Here is a 19,981-nt window from a genome sequence, read left to right as displayed (position 1 = left end):
TAGAAATGACTAATTACTAGATTTACTTTTGATAGCTGAAGGCAAATGGAGAGTCAGAATGTTGGAATGTGCTTGTAGGTGTGGAGACCTTCGGAAGAAATGGTGAGGAGGGAGAGGTGGACACCTGCTCAAAGAAGATTTTGCTGCCAGGGAGAAGCTGTAACGTGGGAAAGAATTCGTCCTCGTGCAGGATGCTGTGTATGCTCCCTTTATCTGGCTGCTGAGAGGTGACTCCCTTGCCACAAGTGATAAAATTGTCACAGCCGTGCCTGGGGGCCCCTGCAGGGGGGGTCACACAGGCCATAACCACAGGGGAGGAGTTCTATTTCTGAACTGTCTCAAGTTAGTTATTGCAGCAATGTGAAATTTCGTTAAAGAGTTTGATTTGAAAATTTCCTTTGGCCTAGTTTAGTCTAAATTATTTAAGAAAACATGATGACATCTCTACTGGTGGACACAGGGTTATGTCCAAGGTCCTGTGTCTGGTCTGTCCATGCCCTGATGCCATGCTGGGGTTAGATTTAGCCACTCACCAGTTAGGAATTTTTGACTTACCTTCTGTGGGAATGAAATCCAGGTACATGAGACACATAAAACCCTGATGTGAATCAACCAATTTCCTTACCTTGGTGATCACAGGCAAGACTGGGATGTACTACAGATTGTGTTCACCCAATGCAGATATGGATACTTTGTTTGATTTGAAATTTTATTAATTTTTTATGGTTACTTTACTTGATTTATTAAATTTTCAATGTGTTTTCCAGAAGTGTTGGGTCTAACTAGGTCTAGCTCTCACTCAAAGCTATGAAATCCTATCCAGAGTGTTAGGGCAGAACACACAAAAGCAGAACCTTGTCTTGGGGCAAAGGGGAGAAAAAATCACGGGAGTTAGCAAAAGAGACTGGAAAACCTACTACCTGAAAAAAAATGCGTGTGTTGGAAGGAAGGATAAGTGAACACTGACATGAAATGATTTTAAATGAACCCCAACAAATAGGCTCAGTGCTTATGGACTACCTGTCGCGATGTGAAGGGAGAGTGGCAGGCAGAGGAGCAGGGGCTAGGGCCCCCTCAGGTCAGCCCCCCTCCCCTCAGGTCAGCCGCCAGCCCCCCTCCCCTCAGCTGGCCCCCCTCCCCTCAGGTCGTCCCCCCTCCCTCAAAGTCAGTCCCCCCTCCCCTCAGCTCCCCGTCAGTCAGTCCCCCCTCCCTCAGGTCAGTCCCCCCTCCCCTCAGGTCAGTCCCGCCCCCCTCAGGTCAGTCCCCCATCCCCTCAGGTCAGCCCCCATCCCCTCAGGTCACTTCCCTTCCCTCAGGTCAGCCCCCCTCCCCTCAGGTCACTTCCCCTCCCCTCAGAGGCAGCTCCCTCCCCTCAGGTCACTTCCCTTCCCCCAGGTCAACCCCAATCCCGTCAGGTCAGCCCCCCTCCCCTCAGGTCAGCCCCCCCTCCCTCAGGTCAGCCCCCCTCCCTCAGGTCCCCCATCCCCTCAGGTCAGCCCCCTCCCCTCAGGTCCACCCTCAGTCAAGGTGTGTTTCCCTGCCTGTGGTAAGGAGTGGGGCAGGAGCCAGTGACCGTGCTCACCCTGGAATTCCAGTGGCCCATAGCAGCGGGGTGACTGTGGTGTTCATTTCCTGTGGTGTTTCTCCTTGAGTTTCAGGATTCTGTAACACAAAGACTTGGGCCCCCAAGGTCTTTTCTTCAGGAAAGGGAACTGGGATTTTTTTTATTTTTCATATGTAATTTCTGCATTTTATTGACTCAATACATCTCTTCCTAGTAATGGCACGGGACATTCGGGTATATACAGAACTTGATGGGCTAACACCCATTTAATGGTTGAAAGACAAATTTTCCAATCAAAACAAAGAGGATTGCTGTTCACCACTGTAGTAATTTGCTTCATAAATAAAACACTGATGTGGTTACAAAGATCTAATGATTAAAAAGATGCAATAGGGATCATCTACATAACTTCATTTGTCTATATGGAATTTTGCAATGAAGTGAATTGTGGTTTTGTTTGTTCTTAACTTTAAACTAACATTCATGAACTAAGAGAGCTAACAAATGCTGAGAAATACTAACTGCAGTTAGTAAGATTTATACTTTCGTTGCATCCCATAGTTTAAATACAGTACTCAGAAAATTAAATCTTTTTTAGTCCAGCACCTTTCTTCTCTGTTTATTGTTGTTCATGCCTCCTAAATTCATGAATAACAAGTGAGCAAAGAAGGATTTTTTCCAAGGTTCAAGCTTGAAATATAAACCTGAGAGGAATGAATTATGAATAAAATTGTAAGTTTAATATGGCAATAGCAGGTACATTTCCCTGTAATAAATTATTGTACCATCTAGGAAAGTCTGCTTAGTTTATATGAGTAATATTTGATGCTTTTGCATCCATAATCCATTTTACTGCATTCTTTCTATGCAGCTTTAAGTGCAGAAGCCACTATTGAAATCAGTTGGCCAAGGTGATTGATTTATTTTTTTCTCCCTATTCCTTGCAGCTGTTTCCGTACTGTCTCTTATGTATGTCCAAGTATTTGTGGGTTTTTTTCTCTTTCTCTCTTCTGAGTAATCACAATATGTGCTCCTTCCTTAGCTGGTTATTTTTTTTTCCTCCTAGTCTAGCCTCTCCAGTGCTATTAGATGGTGTCAGATTATCTCAACCTTTGGGCTGTCTGTGCCCTTTTTACCTCCAAATAAACTAAAAATAGCAAAACTGCTTTGGTAGAAGTTTTCCAAAATGAAAATTCAGCCCATGACACATGGACATCATACAAATTTTCAGACTGAATGGTTTAAGACTGCTACGATCTTAAGCAGCAGAATAGAGTCTCTAGCAGAATAGATGCAAATATTGAGCAACCTTTGCCTGTTTAGAATTTCCAGAGGTTTTTTGTTCATGAGTGCTATTTCAAACTGCGTTTCAGGGTACTGAGATTTGCTATAACAGCAAATTAGCAAAACTTCACTCATGTCCATTTCCTAAATGTCTCTCTTGATGGAAAATCTTATAAATGTGGGATTATGAATCTGGAAGTATGTTTTGGTTGTTTTTTGAAGGTAAATGGAGAAGACTGTTCATACAAACCATGGACATTTATGATTTGTATATTGCATCCGTATTTGGGCTGGAATTTACAGTAATGGTCTTTGCTTGCTTTCTTCCCCTTTCCCTTCTCATGTTCCACCTAAACCTCCCTGATTTTTGAGGGGGCTTTGCCGTTTACTTCACTGGTGTCTGATTTAGGGTCTAAAAGCTCGGTGTCAGACTACGTTTGCAAGACTAGGAATGAGCTTGGGTGTCTCTAAGTGGTGTTTTCAGTCGGGCACTGCCACTTTGGGAGGAGTTCCAGTTGAGTACTGCCCTCCCAGTTTTGACTCTTCCCCTCCTGTTTTGTTTCGCATAGACTGGGAATGACAGGCAACCATTTGCTGTCTCACTGTCGGTGCCTCAGGAGTCAAGCTGCATCAAGAGAGTTCTTCACAGAGCTGTTTCTAGGAACTCTTTAGTTAGATTCTTGAATCAAAAGGTAAGATTGAAGAGGAATGTAGGCAATTTTCCATGTTAGTGGAAGTACATGGAGCTGTAAATGGAACTGTTCTAGTTGTTTAATAAAATAACGAGTTCAAAAGTTAAAAAGAGTTAAAATGCTGGTTTTCTTTACCAACTTGCTAAAAAAAGAACTGTAAACATGACTGTTTTAAAAGTGTTATTAATATTTTAAATCATCGTGGTCATGTTGCTTTAAGCCAGTAGCCAAAGTTGTGTGATGTGTTTGCTTATCTTCCAGACATGAGAAACCGTATTGAAATAATGGAAAAAGAAGAATAAAATGTTGCATAGATGCTGCTATTTAAAAAAGTTTAACTTACCCCCTTGCACTTTGCTGGATTAGGCATCTCATGCAAGAAAGGTTTATGTAAATGTATATTTATCACGCCTCAGTGTGAAAATACTGACTTACTGCATGATTTTATAACTTTGTTTTTGATTTTAAAATATAGAAGACACTTGTTTATAAGTGAGGGGTAATGAGGGGCTGTTACGTTCAGTACAACTTTCTGCATATTTCAAAACCTTTATGTGCACAATTTTCTGTCAAGTAAAATCCATTTGAATTTCTCTTATTAAAGGCAAGAGCTGTGTTCAGACCTCGTGAAGCCCAAAAGATATCCAACAGCAAAGAATTAGGCCTCGTGACAGACATTTAGGAAAAATGCATGTTGAACTGTTAATGTTTTCTCCTATTCCCAATCAGTTGGTTGATGTTGGAAAACTAATCCACCTTGGAAAAAGGTTTGGGGTTTTTTGCCTTTTTCTTTTTGGTTGCTCTTCACCCAAATCATTTTGAGTTGAAATGAGAGCAAAGGTCAAAATGGGCAGGAATGTCTTCAGTCTTCATTTCTGAAACTGTTTCACCAGAAACACTGTATCAGCTATATAGAGGTTTTTTTCTGAGCCAAGTTTTGATTTGAGGCTGGTTATCTGAGTTGATAAAGGAAATAGAGTGCCATGCAGCACTGGGAACCCCATTGGAGGAGTAAATGTGCATGTCAAGGTCTATCCATTTATTCAGGCATGGCATGGTGGGATTGTGGTTTCGCTTGAATACTGTTTTTCTGTCCCTGTTTATTGGATTATGCTTTCCTATGTGCTAGGTAGTGCTAGGTAGCTGCCTGCCTGCATCCAAAGTGATTTGCAAGCATATCTCAAAATCAATATATGTACTTCAGAAGTATCAGTCACATTTGCTACCCTTTGTTCTGGGATTGTTTTGTGCGTGTCTGTAGGTGATGGGGAAGAAGGATACTATTCTAGAATACTAGACTACTATTTGGGTCAGTGGACAAAACAAATAATGCAAACTTTTATGTCAGTTTGAAAATAGTTACATAAACTAGTACGTGATGGTGAAGCATCCTGGGGTAATGCATGGGTATGAAACAACCAAATCCATTGGCAAAATCAGTAGCAGCTTTACAAAGAATAAAAACCCACATTTTTTTATGTCATTGCAACTGAGCAAGACAAAGACATTTGTTAAGCAAAGCAGTAGAGTGTAATGTGGGAATAGATAATTGTCAGCAAAAAGGGGAAATGGGGAATTGCACATAAAAAATAGAATTTTACAAATAAAATTTTAAAACCTTTTAGTAGCACATCATGGAATTTTTTTGTTAGCTATTTTTTTTTTTAATGAGTTGAACAATATCCTATTTTTAGTGGAAGGTCAACTTGAACTTTATTTAAACAGAGCCTCTGGTTCTGAATAGAGATAGGAACACTTTAAATGTGATAAGAAAAGGGAGGGATTGGAGCCAGACCTTCTTGACCTATCCTTAGGAGCACAGGATAGCCATCCATGTAAGAACTGTATGCCACTTAAATAGAGAGGGGTCCTTGTTCTGGGCTCAAAGTGCGTGCAGTGAAAATAGCACTGAGACTCATGTGAAAGGAATTTTTTTCTTTAAGAATTTGAAACGGATCCAAAAAATGGTTGGTTTTTTTTTTATAAAGTAAATATTTATTTCAGTACCTTAAATATTACAAGTGTAGTTCCTAGACCAAAAACTTGGTCCTTGTGAAACTGTACCTGGAAGAAATCTTACAAACATAAGATTCTTAAAGTATTTCTAAACTGAGCAGTATTCTTTTAATTCTGCTGTCACTCAGTGCTGTATATCCACTAGAACTCTGCTGAGCAGGGCAATGATTTAGTTGACTGGGAAGGTGGTGAGGCTGTTGGCAAGTTCCCAAGTTCCTGTGGTTGGGTTGCAGTGGAGAAGTTTTCTCGCTGTGGCTGTAGGCTCAGGACCATGACACACATTTTTTTGGATGGTTGAAAAACAGCCTGGCATGCCAGTGCAAAGCCAAAAGTTGTGTAGCTGGTCAGGCTGTAGGATTCACACTTCTGCTGGAGTGACTCCTAGAATTTGTCACTGTGTTGCAGCTGGAAGTGTGTGCATTCACCAAAGGCAGGAATTCTGGTGCTGTGTTAAAGGGACATGAAGGGATTAGCTGACCTAGGAATAAGAATACTAGTATCTGGGTAAACTTAACATGTGAGTATGGAAGAAGATACTATATACTTTAGATTTATAGTGTAAATTATATTTGGAAATGTTTTACTCTCCTTAGCCTGCTTATTGGTCTCAGTTAAAGAAAGTGGAAGTAAGGTGCTCCAGTGACTATGATGGTTTTATCCCAGTACTCTGTCCCTGATTCTGCCACTGGCATTCTCTGTGATCCCGAGTAAATAATTTTTCCTTTGTGATTCTATTTCCTTATGTGATATCGAAACACAACCTCTGCTTGGAAAAGTGCTTTGATGGAATGCACTGTGGAAAACTATGCCTGAGTGTTAAACAAGGAAAAGAGAGCATGTTCTGAATGTTATAACCCTGGGAAAAATCTTAATTTTTTATCTCACTAAATATCAGAAGGTTTGCGTGAGACAAGACTGTTGAGGTGTAATGCTTTCTCCCATCTCAAATGTTATTTTTCCATAACCCATAATTAAACTTTTTCACGCCATGAGGTCAGTCGTGACCTGTTGCTTGTCATGTGGATTCTCCAGTATCCATACAGAACTAGATTCAAGCTAGTTTCTTTTCCTTGGTAGCTTGACTTTAAGGGATGATATGTAACACTGTTTATGCTGAGAACTGTGTTGAAGAACTTGGAAATCTTATGTCCTTGGGAATTTCAGCTGCTTTTCAGATGTGGATTGATAAAGTGCTCTAGGGAGAAAGTAGACACAGGCAGAAGTGAAAGGGAGTATAAAAAGAAGTGCTGTGGTTTTTATTTTCCAGTTACTTCACTGCAAATTTACACCTAAATGCAAAGCCTGTTTAAATAAAGTAGCTTTCAGCTATTAAATGTTATTAATGGATCTGAATCTTGTCACCTTCTTAAATTCTCCAGCTCTTCTTTCCTTTGTGATGTCTCTGCATTAACATGGGAATAACATGTGTGTTTCTTGTTGCCAGTGGTAAGAAGTGAGAAAGTCTGAGATGGTTAGGGTGTAACCTGACAGCTTTGTCTGGAAATCTAAATAATTTGGCAGGTGCATTGTAGGTTTTCCCAGGTACTAAATGGGCCGATAGTGCTCCATTCTGGGCCTTGGTCTGGCCCACAAAGTACAGCAGGTCTTCAAGCAAAAGAATTGTTGTATTGGGAACAGAACTAGAACATTTTAACATTCTGAATATCTTATTTCATATGTCACCTAGAGAATTAAAGAGAAATGCAGCAATTGTTTTTGTGACTTCTCTGAAGTCTGATTAGCTCTCACTGTACTGGCTCATTAGCAAAAAGACCAATAAATTTTATTCCCGGAGTGCTGTTGGTACCAATTGATTAAGCGGTATAAGAAATATTGAAATTAAGACCAAATAATAAAAAGCATTCTATTACATATTCTCACATCTTGGAAATCCTCTGGTGCCCTGTCCGTGTGTATCTTGTTAAAAAACAAATCAAGACTACTTTGTCTTAATATTTTTTTCTAGTCTTCCCCGCTTTTCAGAAGCCAATAGGCCTATGCATTTTGTGAGATTGATAGGATATTGTGTTTTATGTCATTATAGAGTACTACACAATAGAAAAAAAACAACAGAGAAAACAAATTTGGTGCCAAGTGACTGGGTGAGAGCCTTATGAATCCCTTTGCTGTCCAGCTCAGGAGGCTGAGAGTGAGTCATTGCCTCCAGACAGAAGTTGGCATACAACTGGAATATATGGGAAAACAGTAGCTGTGCTGAAAATTCCAAGAACAATCACTAGAAGTATGACATGTTTCATGTCATCTAATTGTTCGAAAGCTTGTTAACTCTGATTTTTGTTGCCATGCTTGTGCCCTCGGATATAGCTTTAAGGATGCCCATCCCCCTGCCAGCCCTCCAGCAGCCACTGTGTCCCGTCAGTCATCCTGAAATACACTGGAGAGCTTGTCAGGCAGTGCCTTGCAGATGCCTCAGGAGCCCCATAGTGAGCCACAGCAGTTGCACTGAAGTTCCTAACCCAAGGAAATTACGTAGTTGCCTTAGTGCTGAATATGGACCATGTGTTTTCTAGGATAGGTGAGTGATACGCTGTTGGCTTTTTTATGCTCTAGCAGGAAATGGATTTTAAAGTTCAGATTTTCTAATTTATGCAGAATATCTTTGGCTCTGCTTTCTGACACTTACTGTATCTGTATGCAGATGGTTTAAAAGCTGCAGGTGCTGTGTTCACATTGTGCTGCAGATGGATACAGACTCTGGCTGTTTTTCCAGTGCCTTTGGCCATTTTTCCAGTGTCTTTGGCTATGTCTGATGAAAAGGCAAAATTCTCCTGATATTGAAGTTTGTAGCACTTGGTAGGAGCGTGCAGGTGGTTGCTTTTCTGGCTGTTCTGGGACACAAGTGTATCTTGTGACACATGCTTAACATCCTAAGTGTTGTAAGAGCAGCTCGTCTCCAGTGCTGAAATCGCCCACTGTAAAGGTTAATCTAAGCGAGTGTGAGGTTATAGCAGCCTTCTGCCAAAATATCTCACAGTCAAGACTCCTGCTGTAATTAGGAGGCATATTATACTGGACTAGACATATGCATTTCCAAAAAAAAGAAAATGGACTGTGATTCTCATTTTTTTCCTGAGGCAAACACCAGATTTTGTCATCTTAGTGAGTGTGATCTGGAAGGACAGAAGTTCCCTTACTAAGTGGAAGTATCAGAAAATATCTCAGAATGATCTTTACTGGCTGCATATTTTTCTTTCTATCACCTATGATACTTGCCTTGATTAAAAAAAAAGATGAATTAAAAATCAAAATTAAATATTGGTTACCATATAGTATGGTATATAACAGTAAGGAGAGCCTCATAGGTTAAAAGTATGTAGTCAAGGTATCAAAATAATTTAAGATTTTGTAGTTTTCCCTGCACTGGCTTGCAAGGTTGTTTCCATCTTTTGGGCTACTCTAAGGAAGTTTCAGAAAACATTAGAATGTTACTTAAAAAATGTTACTGGAATCAGCAAGTGAGTCCTTAAATGAGTTATTTATACCTTAGAATATAATTGAAATTTTCAGAGACAATAGTTTTTGCAATTGACTTTCAGTTAATGATGAGTTATGGACCTGACTCAAGGCTAAAAGATATTATTGGCTCAGCTGGCTTTTGAACTCAGGGTTCAAGCAAAGAATAGAAATGCTGATATTAGACAATATGCTGAGGTTCAAAACCAAGCAAACAAACAAAACCCCAGCACAACCCAGAAAAGGAAGAGTCATGGCATGTGGATTCACATTTTTCTGACCTGCAAAAATGAGGTTGGATTTGTAACACTTTCCAAGTCTGAGACTGCTCAGGGGTGGAATTCTGGAGCACAGTGATCTCTAGTAAGAGGAATTGACTGTAATTGCAACTATATTTTTATCTGCCAAATTTTATAAAAGATCTGATTGTTGTAGATGACCTGTAGCATGGGAAGTTGTGCTGAGAGAACAGAGAGCAGCTCTGCTGCAAGCAGCAAAGGTTTTATTTCTGGATTTTGAGTAAAGCAGTTGCTAACACCCTTCTATCAAGGAATTGAGAGGAAGCCACTGCAAAGTTAAAGCATGAGTGCATCTGCAGAAAAACTAATCTGAAAATCATCTAGTAATGTCTTCAGATCTCAGTAGAAGCACGAAGTACTGTCTCCAACGATTTCTTACGTGTCTCCTTGCAACTGATATATGAAAATTCACAGCACAATCAATACTATCTATTTGCAACTGTTGTGATGGATTTCCAGAAGTGTCCATTTACTGGGAGGCTCCTAAAAATGTCAAAGATAAGGCTTGGTAACCAGCAGTATCATAAAGATTTATTTTTTTCTAACGTGAATAAAAGGCGGTTTGAAATGTAGGCCAAAGATTTAGAAAACCAGTGAATTGCAGATTGTACAAAAGAGTCTGCCTTTGAAACAATCCCATGAAGCTGGAGGAGAGTGTCTTGTTGAATTAAAATGCTTTTGGATTCAGGGGTTGTCACGTGAAAGGGGGGAGTTTAGATTTTACCTGTTGGTGCCCCCGGGAAAGTCGAGGCCCTCCTGTCCCACCAGTCACCGTCTCGTAATGAGACCCTTCCCCAACAGTCACAAGATCAGAGGGGGATTTGACTACCCCTGTCAGAGGGGCTCAGCCAACAGTGTGGAGACTTTTAGAGCAATCTACTGAGATATATATTAAGAAAGCACAAGCTCTAGTACTAATAACAGCATTTAACTTGTGTAGAGTATAATTCTTACCCAGGGCATCCCTGTGGGGGGAGAAGATGGGCTCAGCCTGTCAGCTGACCCCAGCAGTTTCAGTGGAGTCTTCTGCAATCTTCCCCCTATCCCCAACTTACTTTTATACTATTTCTTTATGTTTAGGTGGAGCTTGAGTAGCTCTAGTCATAAATACCTTTTATTTCTGATTGGTATAAAGTTCTCTTGCCTAATGGGATGGGGGTGGTTGTCTGGGGGGGGGTTTGACGTGGTTGTTGGCTCAGCAGCAGAACCCCTTGTTTCTCCCTTGGCTGACAGGTACTGTATGGTCTCATGATCTTCCAAGTAGCACAGTGTTTCAGCTTTCTGCCAGGATTTCCATGGAGGGAGGCCACGTAGACTTCACTTTGCTCCGCTCTCTGTTCCATCCCTCTGAGCACACGATTGTCGTTGTATGGGGAGCGTGTCGACTGCATTCCATCCACGGACTCGCAGCTGCATTTCACTCTAAGAATTCTTAGTCTCCCCTAAATTCTAACCCTGCCTATCATCCCACAGGGGTGGACATAGCAGAAAAAGCACAGATGCTTCTCTGCTGTATGTTCAGAGACTGCACCAACATGCTGGCAAGTGGGCACAGATGTGACCCAGTGTTTGCCAACACTGCAGGACAATCCAAGGTGCACTCACTATGGTTTTGTTAGGGGAGAGGCAAATAAATACCAATGCAGTTTGGAACTGAAGCTGAGGGGAGAGCAAGGGTGTGAGTGACAGACATTTTTGACTTTCAGAGCAAGTTATTAGTACTGTAGGGGAGAGCTTACTTAAACGGGTTCAAAAGAATCTCTCGCTCAAATTTGCTGTCTTTAATTCCAGTGATTGTGTGGAGGTCTGAATGTTGGTGGGAACCTGACTTCCAGGTTACTCATGGCTCCCTTGCTATCATAGCAAATGCTGCTAGAAATAACTATCTTTGTCTAGAATTTTAATCTACTTGGCAGGCATGGAACCTTTCTGAATATTCATTGTTCAATGAAATGATGCAATTAATAGATGTTAGTCCTTTGAGACTGCATTTTATACTAGTCCTCTCGCTATTGAGGTAGACAGACTTCGCTTGCATCATTATATATTGAGAGTATTTCCAAAGAATTATATGATTGAGAAGTTGGTTTTGCTTTTGTTTTTATTTTCCAAACATAAAGAACCAATGGGTCTAACAGTAAGAATCACTAAAGATAAAATAAAAAGCTTTTAAAAAAAGTCTTGCTTGCGTGAATACAGTGTGGCATATCTTTGGCCTGAGCTGTAAGAATAAGCCCTTGTTACAGAGGTCAGCACACCAAGGGTGTTATGTGCACAATGTGAAGAAGCCAGGAGGTGTTGCACTTCCATGATGACCCAAGCTGTAGCTGTATGGAACACTCTGAGTGATTCTAAATTTGTCTTATAGCAATTGTTCCACTAAGCGGTAGATGGAAAGAGCCTGCCTTATTTCTTGCTTTGTTGCATGTACAGTGTATTGTCAAGAAGTGGCAGCCTGACCCATAGCTAACCTGCTGGGCTGGATGGGCTGTTGATCTGGTTCTGCAGGACATGTTGAATGTGCTTGTTGATTTTTGATGTCTCCTGTCTCTAGTGGTCTGAGATTCTGAAAACATTACTTACTTTGGAAACAAAGTGTTTTGCCTGCTGCGAGCATGCCTAACCACCAGTCTCTACAGCTGTTCCGTGTTTGCAGTGTTTTGTTCTGAGCTCAATGAGTAAATCAGTATTTTCCAAGGAGTAGAACAGAAGATAGCGAGTCATCCATCCGTTGCAAGGCGCTTTGTAGCAGCTGCAGTGAGGCTGTGTGAGTAAGAGGGGTGCTCTGTGCACTTGCACAGCTCCCACTGCATCCTGTGGGGGAGAAGGCACAGCAATTGGATCTGGCAGAAGGGCTGCAGACCTTTCCCACCACTTGTTTCTGAAGCAGTGAATTATGAGGGGGCTCAGTTCCCTTCAAACAGAGGGATAAGGAGTATTTCAAAACTATTGGAATATCCTGCCTACTGATTTATTGGACAGAAAGAGAACCACTGACGCTGGTGATTTTGGGAGTCTCAGATTTTATCTCACTGGGGTTTGTTACAAGTATCTAAATGCTGAATGTGTAAAATCCAACCATATAATTTGCTTTGACATTTTCTAGAGTTCTCTTTCCATTATTCATTTCCATGGAAGGAAAAGTGTCATTGAGGTCAATCTGATCTCAAACTTCTCTTCTCTTTATCTTTTGGCTTGGAATTAAAATGGAAAAATCCCTTCTCTACATATGGTATCACCTGGCTGAATGCAGCTGAATCTGTGGGAACTTAGGTTTGCCACTAGTGCAGCTTGTAATAAAAGAATAAACTTGGCACTTCTGTAACCTTTATTAAGAATGGCAAACCCGTAAATTGCTTTTAACTGTAATTCTTTAGGTATTGTTGATATTATCTTTGCTTGTAAGTGAAATGTGAATAACTCTTCAGATCCATTTCTACACAATGTGCTATAGAAACCCTAAACCTATTGTGTTGTATTAAATCAATGCTAGGTTTACTGGAAGGTAACAATATATCTCTTTAGCCTGCACAGTTGCAGTACTTTATTAGTTTATTATACAGCAGCAATGGTTGTAATAAGTCTTGCTTAAAAATGACAGATACCCATTATTTGTGTGTTTGAAGTCTTTATTGGCTAAAAAGGCTTTGCTGAGCTATGTTTTATGGGACGTTAAATTACTGCAAAATTTAAAATGTCTTTTATTTTGGGACAATAATAAGTTGCATTCCAACTAAAGCACAGTTATAATTCTCTGGTGGTACACACACATTTCAGGCTAATGGCCTGAACCATAGCCCAGTGAACTTGGTGAAAACCCTTAAATTAACATCAATAGACTTTGGATCAAGTTCCTAATGAATGATTTGTTCACTTTAAAGACCTTACTTAGCTTTACTTCCATCTTATTGACTTCAGTAATAGGCAGTCTTGACTTAATCTGTCTTGATACTTAGAAAAGGTTTGTTATTGCATGTTGTAAAATGACAAAATATTTCACTTTCTCCTGCTATTAATTTCCAGTAGCTCTAAAGTCTACTGTATGTTTTTGTTCTTAAGGTGTTCATTATGACCACTGTAATTTGGCACATGGAGTGAGATAACAAGTACTGTGCACATGTATCACATGTTTTTGTGATAAATTCAGTAATGTAATATAATATTTTTACTTTAAAGCTCCTTTTTAGACTACTAGAGAACTTACATTTAATGGTATTCTAATGCAATTATCCTTGTGTATTTTTTAATATGTGGTCAATGTAGAAATCTGTGTGAGAAGACAAGAAATTATATGTACTTTAAATCTATGATTTCACAGTCCATGTAAGCATTAGCATATTTTTTTCACAATGAAGAATCGTAAAAATTACTTTTTTTTCTTGAAATCCCAAGGCTGTTGTGAAACAAGTCCATATTCCCATAGGCAGTCTCTCTGCTCTGACAGAGGGCAATGAGACTTGCAGTCATGGCTAATAATTACTTACTGCACTTTTTTTTGTTGTTTTGTACCTAGGTGAAATGTCAACCAAAGTGCCAAACATTAAGCTGAAAATTGATCCTCGGGATCTGCAGATCCAGACGTTTACAGTGGAGAAATTACTGGAACCGTTGATAATTCAGGTATTTTAGGATTGCAGAAAATAGGGGGGAAGGGAAGAAGGCTGAAGAACTTTGACTAAGGACACAACTCTTCTGCACTTGTAGTTTATTCTGGCTCAGAACCTGTCCAGGGGGATCTGCCTTCTTCTAGATTTAGTCACTTGTTCAGTCACTTCCATTTTTGCCACACAATATATCATAGTAAATGTTACATGTTCTCTTGTACAGTGCTATCTAGTAGATGTTTCAATGTAGACTACACAGCAAATGGATTTCCAGTGCAGGAAGAGTTTCATATTTGAAGTAGTGGACAGAGTAGAAAAGAGCCTTGAAAATCTGTAGGTGAGTTTCTTTATCTGAATTTTGAGAAGAATGGCATTCTGGGACATTTTAGGGTCTTTAATACAATGGAGAGGACCTACTCAAAGACCTGACCTCCTTTTGCAAATAATGTGTATAACTAAGAAAGTGTTAGGAGACCTCTGTAGCAATATGTTACAGGATGAAGAACAGAAAGGAAATCTGTTTTGAAACTTCAGCTATTTTGAATTTTCTCTCCCCTGTGTGTAGAACAAAGATATTGGGTTACCTGCATGTAATTAGTCACACACAGCCCAAGGAAGCCATCTTACCTCTGCCCTTTTCTATGCTCTTCTCAATCTTAGAAAAGCTTGAGTCTGTTAAAAATGGAAGTGCTTTGATTCTAGGAGAATATGTTTTGGGCTGTCTTTTCCCCCTTTCAACATTAATGCTTTGTTTCAGAACAGAACTGTGGAAGGAAAACTCGAATTTTGAGTGGAAGGAGACAAAAATGTGCTGAAAATGCAAAAACAGGCTAAAACTAATACTCAGTGAAGGCTGATTGAGATGCTAGAAGGGTAATAAATGAAAACTGGTCTGTGATTAGAAAGAGAATCAGACCAGTCACAGATAAAAATTATGTTCTTGCTAGATTCACTTAGCAACTGCTGCTGGAATACAGTTTAACTTTGAGATTTATGTTGTAATTTATTTATTTAATAAATAAATTTGTCTTGTAATGCTGTAGCAGGAAAGAAGCAGTGGAAGTGTTTGAGGTTCCCCGAAGTCTGCCCTAGCCACTTATGCTAAATGTTGGAGCAATCTTTAGGTTAACAGCATCAATCTTGGAGAAAATCAAGCCAACCTCAACCTAGGAAGTCACTAGGATGTAGTTGTGGAAGTAACTTTGCAAATTACTTTGTTAGATTGACTTTCACCCCTGCAATCTGCAGTTGGCAGTGGTGATCACTTTGAAACTGTGAAAATAGTAGGACACATTATTTTGTATAAAACCCCCTCGGACGTGGCAACTTCTCTATCCATGCCCTTTGGAGTCCCTTGGATCACTGGTGAAGGCCAGGGAGTTGAAAGGCTTGTATTCTCCCCTGTCAGCCATGCCCTAGAAGTTTGCTCACCCAGAGAGCTCACGCTGGTGGTTTTTATTCTAGGTATGGGGAGTTTTCTTTCTGTGTGCTGAAAGGGATGAACCAGGGTGTGTTTGTATGGGCAGTACTTCAGATTGGAAACAGTGGGCAGGGGTTCTACTGTTGTCATTAGATCACTTGAGTTCATTTTCAAATGACTAGGGATTGCAGTTACACTGAATTAAATTTTTAACAAAAATGATGGTTTATGATTGATGCTTAGAAACACTTTTATATTAAGGTAAAGGTGAACTAAATATTTTATACGCAGGGTACCAAGACATTGTTTCTTGAACTACTGCAGTATTAAAAGATTGTCTCTAAGTGCTGCCTGGAACTGAATACAGCCTGACAGAGCCTCTGCACAGTTCCTTAGGAACTCAGTATTTGGGATAACTATGACAACCCCCCCACACCCCTTCAGCCTAATAAGTAATGGCAATAACAGGCAAGAGCAACAAGATTCAGCTTTGCAACTGTGATGGCACATGGGCTTGAAAACGACTTAAAATCCCCTTGTGCCTCTAGCACAGCTTTTGTTCCCACCAGAGATGTGCTGGGGACTTGCTGTGTGTGACAACAAGGTGTTAGTGACTGGGAAATGTAGTCATGCATGAGCAGGATTAATGGGGTTATGTTTTCCCTTTTTCTTGTAATGATATCATTTTGACTGTGTATTCTGCCACTACAGTGCAAGCTGTGTTGACAATGGCACACTGTGTGAGCTACTGTGTGGTTCAATTCTTTCTGTACGGGATCTGCATAAAGTTTTTGCATTCCTCATTGGGATTCTGTGTTAGAGAATGCAGAGTAGTTTTTCTGTTTTCTGTAATCTCCATGAACAAAGAACTGTCTATCAAATCAGAAGCTGCCTCTGATATTTCCTGAAGGTGATGCTGAAGATGAAGGGTCTCGTAGTCAAGAGTTTTCACCTGCAGGAATGATTATTTTTTCCATGCTTTCCCATTTGTTTTATTCCTCCTCAACATATGAATGAACAGTGCATAGAATGACATTTTACATAAAAAAGACTGCAGTAAAAATCTGAGAAATAGAATATATTATTCTCTGGGAAATGTGATTAAATACCTAAGACACATAAAAAGTATTTTTTACATGATAGATTTTTGGGGCAGCTTGCAATTTTTGATGGTGTTTGATGCCTTTCTTGTTGGAAGTATCAGCCTATAATCTCTTTAACTCATTCTTAAAAATATGATCATTGAAACTGCATTAAAGGCTTTAGAACTGATGTTAGAGGGTTCGTAAAAATAAAAGGTAGAACGATTCTTATTCCCAGTGCATTCTCTTACCAGCTGGCTGATTTATGTGCAATAAATAATTTCATTTTCTTCCTTTGAGCCACAGTCAGAAAAATACATGAGCCCTCTCTAACAATCTGAGCCAGAGTTATTAATGTTGCTGTCTCCCTTGGGACCTGCTGAAGCGGTCTATGTCAAGTGGATGGTCCTTTTTCTCCCCAAATTTCACATGAATGATATAGGGGGCAGGGCTTTTATCTTTCAAAGATGTGTTTATAGAAATGTTCCCAGAGGATGTTTGTCAGTGACTTTTAAAAGTACTGATTCATGAAAAGCACTCGAGTGCATGAATTCATGGACAAGATCTAAAGGTGAGCTGAGGCACAGAGAGCACACTTCTCATTTTGTGTCTGTGTGTGGAGCCCTCCTTCACAGACCAGCTCAAACTACAACTCCACTGCAGCACTTAGCTGAGTTTGCCTGCTGGCCTGAGAAATTCAGAGTCAGTTCTCTTGCTTTGCCTATCCAATACTGCTGGTGGTTGGAATGCCATTAATAAAATGAAGCTCCAGGGTTAGATCTGTACTTAATATTATACTATCCATGCTTCAGCACAGAGAACAGAACAGAGGATTAAAAAACGTCAGTGAACTTAATGAAAAAATCCTTTTGGAGTCTTTCCATAGTGTGGCAGCTCAAGCAATGCCTTTAGAGCATAGTTGTTCAGAAACTTTCTGTTGGAGTGTGGAGGCTGTGCTCAGATGATGAGGAATGTTGAGTGGGATGCTCTATGAAAATAAGTTCTTTATGGACGTTGAAATGTGTTGTTAAAAAATATAATTTGGACAAAGCTGCACTATAACTACATTCTGGGCAAAATGATGTACAATTTTAATGTTGAGAGCATACCAAAGATTTCAGAGGTGCTGAGTTCTGGCCACTGTGATACTCCCTTGTAAGAAGAGAAGGCGTTTGGAAAGGTGTCTGTACTCATTTTGAGTATTTGTTTCTGAGATACCTTGGGAGTCTTAAGTTGGAAATATGGAAGATTCAGCACTTTGGGGGGAAAAGGACCTGGGGGTGCTGTTGGACAGCAGCTGAACATAAGCCAGCATGTGCCCAGGTGGCCAGAAGGCCAGTGGGATCCTGGCCTGGATCAGAAATAGTGTGGCCACAGGACTAGGGCAGTGATTGTGCACTGGTGAGGTCACACCTTGAATACTGTGTTCAGTTTTAGGCCCCTCATGACAAGAAAGACATTGAGATGCTGGAGAGTGTCCAGAGAAGGGCAATGGACATGGGGAAGGGTCTGGAGCACAAGTCTGAGGAGGAGCAGCTGTGGGTGTTTAGCCTGGAGAAAAGGAGGCTTGGGGGGACCTTATTGCTCTCAATTCCCTGAAAGGAGGTTGTGGGCAGATGGGGGTTGGTCTCTTCTCCCAGATAACAAGTGATTGAAGAAGAGGAAATGGCCTCAAGTTGCACCAAGGGAGGTTTAGCTTGGATATTAAGAAAAATTCTGCCCCTGACAGGAGTGTCATTGGAACAGGCTGCCAAGGGAAGTTGTGGGGTCACCATCCCTTGAAATATTCAAAAAACATGTGAATGTGGTGCTTAGGAACATGGTTTGGTGGTGGACTTGGCAATGTTAGCTTTATGATTGGACTCTGATTTTGGAGATCTTTTCCAACCTTAATGATTCCTTGCTGAACCCTCCTTGGATAGCACTAGTAATTTGTTGTTACTATTATGAGCAAATTTTAAAATAAGCAGTGTCAGGAGTCGGCATCAGAGATTTCTATTAGATGAGATGAGAGATTTCATAGATGAGATTTCTAATGACTTTGCTTTGATCATACAGGAAGAACATGAAAATGAGGCATATTGAGTAAAATGTCAGATTTTATTCAGTAGTTTGTCCATTCTCAGCATGTGTGCTGAACTTACCTGTCTCTAAAGCAGTGGGAATCTGCTTATTCTCAACTATATATTTTTTTTAATTTGAGAACAATATAAATTCACTTATTGTAGAACTTACACCATTATTGTGTTTTTTGTTTCCTTTAATTGTAGGTTACAACACTAGTGAACTGTCCACAGAATCCTTCTAGTAAGAAAAAGGGTCGTTCCAAAAGAGCTCGTGTCTTGCTGGCTTCTGTGGAAGAAGCCACTTGGAATCTGTTGGACAAGGGAGAAAAAATTGCCAAAGAAGCAGCTGTGTTTAAAGAGGAACTTCATGCAGCTCTTGCTGATGTCAGGAAAGAGAGTAAGTATGTGACAAACAGTGTAGGCCCCACAAGGAATTAGTTTAACCATGTAACACTGGTGTCAAAGTGAAGGTAGGATATCCAGGAGAAATGTGTTTTGATGTGCAAATGTCTGAACTTTGTGTTGTCTAATTGTGTATTCTCAGATACCACTTATAAGGAGGTAAAGTGTGCAAGCTGTGCCCCATTGTGGAAAAAGACTTATATCAGTGGAAGTTATGTTGTTGGAAATTTTTTTTTCAATGAATACAGGATGCCCCTTGGCAATTTTAGTGGCTGTTAAGCACAAGTTGAAGTTAATATTTGCTTTAATGCTCTTCTTGCAAAGAGGCTGTTCACCCAAATGCGGGATTAAGGCCTTTTAGTGAAAAATCTAAACCTGAAAATCTTCCCTCTTTTGTGCAGTAGTAAGGATTTCCTTTGGGAAAGGGTAATAGTCCTGTTGGAAGGTGTGTTTTGGGACCTCAGTAGGAGGAAGATGGATTCTGTAGCCTACTGTAAGTCATCCCCTCATGATAGAGCAGCTCCTCTTTGGTGAGTTTTGCCATATTCCATTTTGTCGTGGCTTGTCTCCCCATTTCCAATGAGATTCATGGAACAGGACTAGGTTTTGTGATCTGCTGAGAATTTTCTTTCAGGCTTTATTGATTTTTACTTTCCCCATGAATGCTCAAAATATCTGGGAGAATATGAAAGCCAGGCTCAAATAAGTCAGATAATCAACATCCTAAATGTGTTCCTGCAGAAAATCACAAGTTCAACTTCATCCATGTTTTAATTGTATCACCCTGCTCTTACTAAAGATGTGATTTAATCAATTTATTTTTAAAATTTATTTTATTTCATTTAGTCTTCCTCTCCGTGCAGCTGGGCTGGTTTCTGAATCTGTGCTGTTGTTCAGGGTAGTGATTCCTGGCTCCAGAGATGGCTGTGCTTTAGAGTTTGATATATGCATGTGGTGTCTGAGATACCTTAAGGTCCTTTGTGATTAAAAGCATTATGACCAGCATGTGTCACTGTTATCTGTCACACTGATCAGCTGAGGCTCTTGAAAAATCAGTCACTTTGGAGTACTCTTAAAA

The 19,981-nt window shown here is 40.1% G+C and overlaps 1 protein-coding gene across 1 annotated transcript in view; it reads left to right on the top strand.

The window, feature by feature from the left end:
* Nucleotides 1-7,984: 7,984 nt before the first annotated feature.
* CTNNA3 (catenin alpha 3) overlaps nt 7,985-19,981 on the top strand; it is a 427,660-nt gene continuing 415,663 nt past the window's right edge. The window contains exons 1-3 of the mRNA XM_018079955.1: nt 7,985-8,092; nt 13,843-13,949; nt 18,706-18,898. Coding sequence (XP_017935444.1) covers nt 8,068-8,092; nt 13,843-13,949; nt 18,706-18,898 — 325 coding nt within the window. The 5' untranslated portion in view covers nt 7,985-8,067. The remainder of the gene's footprint in view (nt 8,093-13,842; nt 13,950-18,705; nt 18,899-19,981) is intronic.

Source organism: Manacus vitellinus, unplaced genomic scaffold (assembly GCF_001715985.3).
Source record: "Manacus vitellinus isolate BGI_N305 unplaced genomic scaffold, ASM171598v3 scaffold_48_pilon, whole genome shotgun sequence".
Lineage (NCBI taxonomy): Eukaryota > Metazoa > Chordata > Aves > Passeriformes > Pipridae > Manacus > Manacus vitellinus.
The sequence above is the reverse complement of the archived record's forward strand: the minus strand, read 5'-3'. Positions and strand labels throughout refer to the sequence as shown.